General features: G+C 34.9%; 2 protein-coding genes across 2 annotated transcripts; both read left to right on the top strand.

Moving 5' to 3' along the window:
• The first annotated feature begins 2948 nt into the window (after positions 1 to 2948).
• On the top strand, positions 2949 to 9300 carry LOC127550684 (E3 ubiquitin-protein ligase SIAH1-like). The gene is made up of 2 exons (XM_051979803.1): positions 2949 to 3667; positions 7374 to 9300. Exons 1-2 carry the CDS (start codon positions 3577 to 3579, stop codon positions 8222 to 8224), a joined length of 942 nt encoding a protein of 313 aa, XP_051835763.1. The 5' UTR covers positions 2949 to 3576; the 3' UTR covers positions 8225 to 9300.
• Positions 7376 to 8224, top strand: SIAH1 (siah E3 ubiquitin protein ligase 1). The gene has a single exon (XM_051973766.1). It carries the CDS (start codon positions 7376 to 7378, stop codon positions 8222 to 8224), a length of 849 nt encoding a protein of 282 aa, XP_051829726.1.
• Positions 9301 to 10439: the final 1139 nt, after the last annotated feature.

Here is a 10439-nt window from a genome sequence, read left to right as displayed (position 1 = left end):
TACCACTCGTATGGGGAGAGGGGATATGTAGTTCTATTATTTCAATATGATCTTGACTGCTTCTTTCTATGCATTAAAAAAGTTCCAAATTAAAATTTCATTGCCTTCAGTGGCTTGCAGTGGGGTGGGGTGGGAGAGCATCTTTTCTGCTTTGTTAAGGCATTGGAAATAGGGTTAGAAAAATCAGGCTTTGGCTGTTAATTTCCATACCTCATTTTATAATTGCATATCTGATGCCAGTTTTTAATGCAGATATTTCTCTTTCTGTTGGCCCATATCATTTAAGGAAGCAGTGCATCTGCTAATTTGTTTGATCCGTTATTGTAGGCATGTTGTAGTGTTTATTTTGGATTTTTGATGTTTATATATTAACATATATATGTATGTATGTATGTATGTATATATGAAAAAGTAATGGAATAATGTGGAATAACTTTTTTAAAAACTCAAATTAATACAATATTGCAAATGAGTTATAATAGCCAAGATGATGATGGCTAATTTGAAACATTTACTAGCTTTCTTACCCCCTTACCTCTTCTCCTTTTTGCAACATTTTGATTTGACTATTTGTAAAGAAAAAGTTGATGCATGAGGTATTATGAACAGAATAATAAAGATATTGTTTTAAAGAGCAGAGCAGTTTTCATGTATAAAATTGCTTGAAGAGTTAATCAGTGGCTCTTTTTGGAGGCATTTGGCAGAATAATGGAAAGAACCTTTGGCCCAAGAATCAGAGAAAAGACTTAAACATCGTTCACAGCTACTTTGGTATGGCCTTGGACAAGTTACAAGTCCCTGGGCCTGATTTGTAAAATGAAGAGATTGAACTAATGGCCTCTGAGAAAATTTACTTGCATTTTATTTCTTCATTTTTTCCTGATTTTTGTATAGCAAGATAATTGTATAAATATGTGTGCATAAAACAAACCAAAAAAAATTGCTTTTCTCTGGGCCTCAGATTTCTTATCCATAAAGTGAAAGAATTGATTTAAATAGCATTTTAGATACTTCTGCAATTTGGAGTGCAAATAATTTGAAATTTCAAATAATGAAAATATTGGAATGTAATGTAAAATTTTATTGATTATCTTTCTGGTTGTATTAAGATTGATCCTAACATTAATCTGTTTCATTCAACATATATACACCAATATTTAAAGGAGATATGGGAGTTGAGTGAGGTGGAGAATTCTTAGAACTTTAAAGATATGATTGAAATTTTGATTATTTAGCATTTTTAAAGTGGATAATCAAGAACTACTATGCCGGGTTCATTTTTTTTTATTTTTTATTTTAGATATATGTTAATGCGATGTTAGCCAGAGTGTTTTTTGATCTTTTTTCACAATAAATCCATTTAAAGAGTTTTATTATTACAGAAAGGATTCCTTATTTCATTCACAAAGGTGAGAATTCCATTGATGCAGATTGACTTAGTTACTAATTTTATTAATCTTGCTTTAAAATGAAAGTTGCTTGAGCATAAAATTAATTTGGATTTGGATTTTAGATCTCTAGGGCTCTGTGTCTGTCATGCCAATTTCTTCCCTTCTGTCCCCACTTTTCACTAAAACAAAAGCCAGGGGCAGTTAGGTTGCACAGTGGATACAGTACCAGCCCTGAAGTCAGGAGGACCTGACTTCAAATGTGATGTCAGACACTTAACACTGCCTAGCTGTGTGACCCTGGGCAAGTCACTTAACCCCAATTGCCTCGGCAAAAAACAAAAAAACATAAAATTGAGAATTGTAGAGAACCTAAAAATCAGCTAAATCAAAGTCCATTATTTAACAGATGGGTTAGCTCGATGTCACAGTGTTGGGCTTAGAATTAGGATGAGATTCATCTTCTTAAGTTCAAATCCAGCCTCAGATATGTAGTAGCTTTGTGATTTTGAGCAAGTCTTTTTCAGTTTCTTCATCTGTCAAATCAGCTGGAGAAAGAAAGGACAAACCACTCCAGTTTTTTGTTTTTTTGTTTTGCCAAGAAAACTAACTCCAAATGGGGTCATGGAGAGTTGGACACCAATGAAAACAATTGAACAACATAATTTTACAGATGAGAACATTGAGGGAAATGATTTAATTCCCTTAATAACTAGAATGTATCTTCTTTAAGGTTGAAAAAGTGTTTTTACAAGTATTTCATTTTGTCCTCATAACTGTGAAGGGTAGATGTCATTATTATCATAAAGTGACTTATTACCCAGTCACATAGCAAGTGTTGGATTTAAACTCAGGGCCTCCTGATTCGAAGTCCAATGATCTTATCCACTCACACTACCAGGTGCATAGCAGAGCTCCAGTTGCACCACACCACAGAATCCTCATTCTAGTTTAGCCCTCCATCTACCCCTAATCATTTTCACCTGTATCAAGTTTTCCTCTGCAAATGTGGTAATACTTAGAATTTCTGCCTTAATTTGTCTTTAGTAACTAAAAATTTCATATTACACCAGAAAATAGTGAATATGAAATTGAACCAGCAGTTTAACACTTCAACAATTTTTTTTTCTTTGAATCTGTTTGTCCTTTCTAATCCTATTACTCCAAGAGATGAACTTTTAGTAAAGTTTATATTTTTGGTATAAGGTGCTGATTAATTCAGGATAGCATTGTGTCAAATAATTAGAAGTTAAAATCCAGAGAAGCAAACTGCTAACGATCTAAAGACGTTAAAGGTTGCTCTGTTTTGACCTAAACTCCTCTCCATTGAACCTGCACGTTGGTTGCTCTTGTGAGTTGTTGGGATAGCCTTGCTATTAGGGCGGGCCAGATTTTCTGTACCGCCTGTACCTGGTTTGGCCTGTTTTTAGTCCGGACTGGCCAGCGTCTCTGGCTCGTAGGCTTCCTTCCACTTGCTGTTGATTTGCTTGGGTGGAGACCGAGCCTAAGGAAGAGGAACTTGCCTGGCACCTCCCATTCTTCACGTGATATTGCAGGCCTAGGTAGTGGGCAGCTGTGTGTCTAGCACACGCCCTTGTTTCTTTCTTCTTCTCGATTGGTTGTGAAACTTGGTTGGGAGGAGCTTGTAGCCAAGCTGGCCGTCGCCCTTGCTCTGCCTTGCTTGCTAAAGGCAGTTACCGCGGCGAGAGACCGATCCAGTATCTAGTAGATAGCTTGCTTTCTTTTTTTTCCCCCCCTCCTCTTTTTCTTTTTCAATTGATGATGGAGTAGGAATCCTCACAAAAATCTTTTTCGAGGTGTTTTATATGACAAAATTAAGGGAAGAGGAAAGAGATTTACAAGCCAAAGATGTCCCAGTGCTCGGAGAAGGCAGTACTGGAAGCTTTCAATCTGCATTGTGTAGGAGACTTCTGCAAATTCCAGTAAGCGCCAACTCGATACAAGTCTTTTGAGAGGAAAGTCGCCACTTTTCTGTTTGTACAGCAGGTGTCCTCTTTTGGGAGATGAAATTCATGAAGAATGACGAATATCCCTCATCTCTTAGGAATCTGATCCTTTCCGGGGATTGACGCTTCCATGTCTGGTTCCCGGAGGTATCCAAGAGGTGCCTCTGTTATGAGTTGTTTCCCTTTTTGCGGGGAGAAGGGGGTGAAGTCTTTGGCTTCTCATGACGGGGAAACCTACTCTTCGCTTTTTGTATTCGTGGAAGAGAGTTTTGCTCACATGTTTACCAGCATCTAGGACAAGAAAGAGAAAAGGTATCCAACTTTTGAATTTTTTTTTTAAGAGATGGGCTTTCTCTCCCTCTTCCCGTTTTTAAACAGTTAAAAAAACAACAACAACTGTTGCACTGCTTTAGAATCAATGGACTTTTAAAATTACTACTTTAACACTTTTATTTAAAGTTTAGAAATAGAATTTTTTTAGACTTTCCTTCTCAGGTATAATGGAAAGAATGCTGGAAAAGGAGTCAGAATAACCATCTTCATTACTTCAAATACTACTAACACTTAATCTAGCTCTATATGTGTGACATGTAATGTATGACAAGCTGCTTCACAGTTTCCCCAGTTTTATTTATCACCTCAGTGAAATGAAGAGTTCCTCATTAAATGGAGTCTAAGATTTCTGTTATTAAAAGTGCCAATCTGTTTTGTGCCTAGGTGTTTTATTGCCCATCTTTTTTGAGGCACTTCATCCTAGTTTGCCCCTCTTACGACTGTGGTGAAATATATCCGACTGCTCATATATTCTTTATGTATGTTAACTTTGTTCTTTAGATTAGCTGCAGACTTGAATATCTTTCCAGTATGTTTCAAGAAAATACTGTGCTATGTTTTCATTTTATCATCGGAATTAGAATCATGCTTTGTTATCTTACTTTAAAAAAATTTATGGAAAATAAGTATGGTAAAAAGACTATTGAAGTTGTAGGTTCTAATCTTGTAATAAATAATTTTTTTCTCATAAAAATTCAATTTTGTTTTTTAATATGCTGTCCTATGTGAAATTTGTGAAACATTGAGGTTAAGAAGCTGGTATAATTAGAACCTGTGTCTGACTAGGCATTTGTACTAAATATAAATTAACTACTTTTTGAGAATGGAAACATAGTTATATTTAGTTATTTATAGGGAAGATGATGAATTGATATAGTGCCTAAAAATCACTTTTCTTCTTGTCACTATTTACCAAAACACTTCTTAAAGATAGGTTTCTAATGGATGTGCAAATGATTTTTATAGGCTAGATGGTATAATGTTAACTCTGTTGTTGTATGACTTCTGACAAAATTGCTGTATATACAGTTAATGAAGAGACACAAACCTTACACAACAGAAAGTGACAGTCATTGTAGACATGACAAACTTTTTTGTCACTGGCACTTGCAACAAAACAAAACTCCAGTTATAATTGATTTTTGACATGTGTTGAGTTTTATGTGATGTTGAACCAAAATATAGCTCCATTCATATAGTAACAAACTTCTGTTTTACTTAGTTATGTTTTTTTTCTTCTCTTTATTTCAACTGTGGAAAATAATTTGTGCACAATTGGCTAGAGATCTACACTATAATATCAGAAGAATGGTGTGATAAGAAGACATAACTATTCTGTCCTATTGCAGTGGGGGAGTGGGTTTTTGGCTGATAGAAAAAGAGGCTTCTTTATGTTATAGTTTATGGCCTCTTGGCATCACTCTCCATTACTGTCAGTCTGGGAGAGGGAGAGGGAGGAAAGGGACAGGGACAAGGATAGGGAGAAGAGGGAGAGGGAGATGGAGAGGACAGGGTGAAAGGGGAGGGGGAAGAGAAAGAAAGAGGGAGAGGGAGGGGGAGGAAAGGGAGAGGGAGAAATGCAGAACAGTGGTAGAAGTCTTTCAAAAGTTATTAGTGATAAAAGGTGGTTAACTGAAGACCACACTCTAAAGGAACCTTAGGATGTAATGAATGTTTTGCTTAACATTTACCTCAGAGTCTATCAATAAGTCTCTGACCCTTCTTTCTCCTTTTTCTGACGCTTTTTTTTCCCCTATTCTCCCTTTGCTTTCATTTCTTTTTATTGTTCATAACATGAAATGAAAACTTAAAAAAAAACAAACCCTGTTTGTCTGTAATTTCATATTATACATATGCCTTCCACTTAAAATAAAAATGAAATGAGTTAAGAAAAAAATTAAAAGCTAAACCAGTATTAAACTATATATTTTTTCTGTTGATCATTGACCTACAATTCAACATTAATCTATGTTATGTGCAAAGCACCATTCAAGAAATAAGGTTCCCATCCGTGTGTGTTAAGTGTGTGTATATAAGAGACAGAAGCAAACAGATACACAGAAACAGAGGTGTAATTGACAGAATGAGGATGTTTTCCCCACATCAAACGAGGGCTAGTTAAGTATAATTCTTAGGAGCATTTTGTGATCACTTTTTGGCTACTTCCCAATAGTAACTCTGGCATTGTGTGTTACTGAGTCAGTTTGTAGGGAGGTAAGGGCATGGTAGAGCTTCTAGCCACCAAAGGCTGTAGTGGACTTCCTCAAAGGAAGGAATGTATAGTAGTGTTTGTTTCTCTGAAACAGTTTTTATTTTTTTACAATCTTAGGCTTTTGGAGCTATTTTGATCCTTGACAATCTAATTGAAACTCTCTATAGATGACAGTAAAGACCTGACATTTATATAGCTAATGGCAATGTTTGAGATAAAAAATAAAGTCCCTTGGCTAATGTACCATACAACTTTTTCTTTTTTGGGGGGGAGGGGACATTTAAATATGTAAACATTTTGTCTTTCAAGATGTATTTTTTTAAAAAATTATTTAAAAATTTTTTTTGTTGATTTTGATTTCTTTTGAGTTCTTCCAACCCTTTAAAGCCCCATTTTCTGTAAAGGCCAGAAATGATATTAATTACACATGTCAAATCATGCAAAACATATTAACCATGTTGCAACAATAATACAAGAAAATTATGCTTCTGTGTGCATTCACATTCCCTAGTTATCTCATGAAGTAGATAGAGCATTTTTCATCATAAGTCATTTGGAATTGTCTTGGAACATTATAGAGCATTTTTCATCATAAGTCATTTGGAATTGTCTTGGAACATTATATTGATCGGAATAGTTTTTAAGTCATTTACAGTTGCTCATATGTTATTGCTACTATCAAATACAATATTCTCCCAGTTCTGATTGCTTCACTTTGCATGAGTTCATATAAGTCTTCTCAGGTTTTTCTGAAAATAACTTTCTTATAGCATTAGTGATATTCCATCACAGTTATATATCACAGTTTGGTCAGTCATTTCCCTTTTGAGGGCATCTCCTCAATTTTCAATTCTTTGCCACCACAAAGAGCTGCTAAAATATTTTCATACATAAAAGTTCATTTCTTTTCCTTTTATTTCTTTGGGATACAGACCTAGTAGTGGTCTTGTAAGTTGTATTATCATTGGAACTTAAAACTCTTAGAGTTGTTAAGATAGTTCCAATATACTCACCTCTGAGTAATTTTTATAGCACACTGCATTTATTGGAATTATATTCAAGCCCCCGTTAAACACACACTTTCTCTTTTCTCTCCTTTCTTATACAAACCATTTCAGCTAAACATTTTAAAGAAACAAAATACTACATTTAAATGGGTAGTCTTTGGTTTAGGAGTATAAAACATAGTAACACTAATTGGAAAACATAGCAACACTAATTGGCAGAGTACTAACACTTTGAAATCATTTAGTTTCTGTGTACTATGAGTTTTAATGAAAAATAATTGTTTGCTTCTTAGAATTGGCTTTATTTCTTTTCAGTCAACTTGTGTGATTCTCAAACTTTTCAAAAGTTTTGTATAAAAAATAATAGGATTTCTAGATGTTCAGAAAACTTGTTCATTTTAAGGGGGGGGGGGGAATCCCATGGTAAATTCTTGTGTATGGTGACTTTTTCTTCATTCTATTACAGAAATGAGCCGCCAGACTGCTACAGCCCTCCCTACTGGTACTTCCAAGTGTACACCATCGCAGAGGGTGCCTGCATTGACTGGCACAACAGCATCAAACAATGACTTGGCTAGTCTATTTGAGTGTCCCGTCTGCTTTGACTATGTGTTACCCCCAATTCTTCAGTGTCAGAGCGGCCATCTTGTTTGTAGCAACTGTCGTCCAAAGCTCACATGTTGTCCAACTTGCCGAGGCCCGTTGGGTTCCATTCGCAACTTGGCTATGGAAAAAGTGGCCAATTCAGTACTATTTCCTTGTAAATATGCCTCTTCTGGATGTGAGATAACTTTGCCACACACAGAAAAAGCAGACCATGAAGAGCTGTGTGAGTTTAGACCTTATTCATGTCCGTGTCCCGGTGCTTCGTGTAAATGGCAAGGCTCTTTGGATGCTGTAATGCCACATTTGATGCATCAGCATAAGTCAATTACTACACTACAGGGAGAAGATATAGTTTTTCTTGCTACAGACATTAATCTTCCTGGTGCTGTTGACTGGGTTATGATGCAGTCTTGTTTTGGCTTTCACTTCATGTTAGTCTTAGAGAAACAGGAAAAATATGATGGTCACCAGCAGTTCTTCGCAATTGTACAGCTGATAGGAACACGTAAACAAGCAGAAAATTTTGCTTATCGACTTGAGCTAAATGGTCATAGACGGCGATTGACTTGGGAAGCTACTCCTCGATCTATTCATGAGGGAATTGCAACAGCTATTATGAATAGTGACTGTCTAGTTTTTGACACCAGCATTGCACAGCTTTTTGCAGAAAATGGCAATTTAGGCATCAATGTAACTATTTCCATGTGTTGAAATGGCAATCAAAAGTTTTCAGGCCAGTGTTTAAAACCTTTGCATCATTTAATTTCACAGAAGATAGGGTAACCATCTTTGACTGCCAAATATAAACTCTTTTGGTAGATGGAAGCTAGACATAATGAAGGTAAATAAAAGAAAAGGCTGTTAAATGCAGGAAGCAGTTGCATGTAATAACACTAATATATTTAAAAATAAGTCAACAGTAAACCACTGAAAATATATATACACCCAAAATGGGCATCTTTTGTATTAAGAAAGTTGATCCTACAAGAAATGTTGTAAAATAATTATAAACTTGTATTTGTAGATTGATTGTACTGTTGAAGAGAATACTGTTTTTTTGTGTTTTTTTATTTGACTGACAAGCCATGTTGAGCAGTTTCTGACTGCTGCTTTTTCCCCCCTTTGTAAGTCACTACATAGTATTGCTGCTGTTTGTGTATATTTTTTGTGTATTTGCTAATTTTTATTAACTTCTAGTTTTTCATTAAATTTGACTTTCTTTTCTGTAATTCAGGTTTTCTCACTTTTTTGTACCTTTTAAAAGTTAATTACAGGTGTCTTATCTTTTTTGATATGCATAATTGTTTATGGTAAAGTATATACATATGTATGTTTGAATTTTTCTTTTCCCTCACAGTAATCAGTTTGTTAGAAATATTGTTTTTAATTCAACTATTGTGAAGATCTGAACAGTAGAGAGAGCAATTAATTACATTGGAAGAATTGGTCAAAAGAATCTCCTAAAGCAGATGTAGATTTAAAAAAAAATTTTATTCATATCCTCAGATCAGTTTTGTTGGAGGGTCAGGGAAAAATTCTGATTAAAACATGTTAATGATCAGGCTTTTCTCTCTACCCTTTTACCCCCACTCCCAAAGAATTTAGAAAAAAAAATCAGACATTTTGTTCAAAAATTGTTCTTGTATTATTAGTTTTGGAGAAAAAAGGCATTGTCATACAGTATTTGTAACTAAAAGCAAATCATTTGTTTAAAAAGGCAGTCTGGGGGGAAAAAGATGTTTTTGGTCTTTTATAATTGTCATTAAAAATATCTGGCAAACTAAAAACTTGTGTGTTTTACTTTAGTGCAGTTTTTTAGTGTTATTGCATCCCCAAAGTTATCTTTCTCCTGTTTTTTAGGTTTTCTTTTTGAAGTAGCATAGTTATTGTAATGCACAACGAGAATGCAGTTTTTATTTTTTAATCATGTAGTTAACTCAGTTACTTAGAAACTTATCAGCCAGATTTCTTTGTTATTCTCCCTGCATCTGCCTATTTTTACTTAAATCAATTTCTTCCTGGTAATTCCACTGGGATGACTAAGGGAAAAGAGCACTTTCCCCTGGTATCCTATTAATAATGCAGCACTATAGTTAGTTAGAAATTTATGCTATCAATGACTGAAGTAAACTGAAAAATCCTGAAGTTCATCAGAATCAGAAAATAATGATCATTGGAGTTAGTCATTTTGTTCTAATTCTTTGAACATTGGTAATTTATAATGTGCATATAATAGTATATATATTCTTTGAACATTGGTAATTTATAATGTACATATAGTATATAGTAAGTATACATACATACACACACACACACACACTCACTCACACACACACACTCACTCTCTATTAACTAAAAGACCTATTCCTAGTCAGGCTGAGTAGCACGATTTTGTTACTTTGTTAAGTTGAACATACCCCCTTCTTCCTCCCTCCCCCCAAGTTGCTCAGCAGAAACTGAATAAAGTGAAGTTTTTTGGTTCATTTTGTTGCTGTCGTAGAGCAAATAAGGTTCATAGCTAGATTGCTTAGAAGTGTGATGGCTGTTTTGCTCTGAGACAATAAAGAAGGTGGCTGCATATTTAACAAATTTGTTGGTTTAATTTGATGTTAATGGACTGTGAAAGTCATTCATTTAAATTTTATTATGCATGCACCAAGTGGGGAAGTCTAGGCTACTGATATCATTTGTATAGGGAGATCTCCATAAGGAAATGCCCATCAATGAAGATCACCAACTTCTCTGCTACTTATGTTAGTTCTGTGGTACTATCAAGTGACTTTCCCAGGTTATACAACCAGAGGTTAAGACTTGAACATAATTCTTCCTGATTGCAAAGCTTGTTCTTTAACTATTATGGTGCTAAACTACCATGGTGTTGCCTCCAAACTTATATATTGTACAAAAAATTCAAAATTGGTCAAAT

This window comes from Antechinus flavipes, chromosome 2, assembly GCF_016432865.1.
Source record: "Antechinus flavipes isolate AdamAnt ecotype Samford, QLD, Australia chromosome 2, AdamAnt_v2, whole genome shotgun sequence".
Taxonomy (NCBI): domain Eukaryota; kingdom Metazoa; phylum Chordata; class Mammalia; order Dasyuromorphia; family Dasyuridae; genus Antechinus; species Antechinus flavipes.
This window is presented reverse-complemented; position numbering and strand designations above follow the sequence as displayed.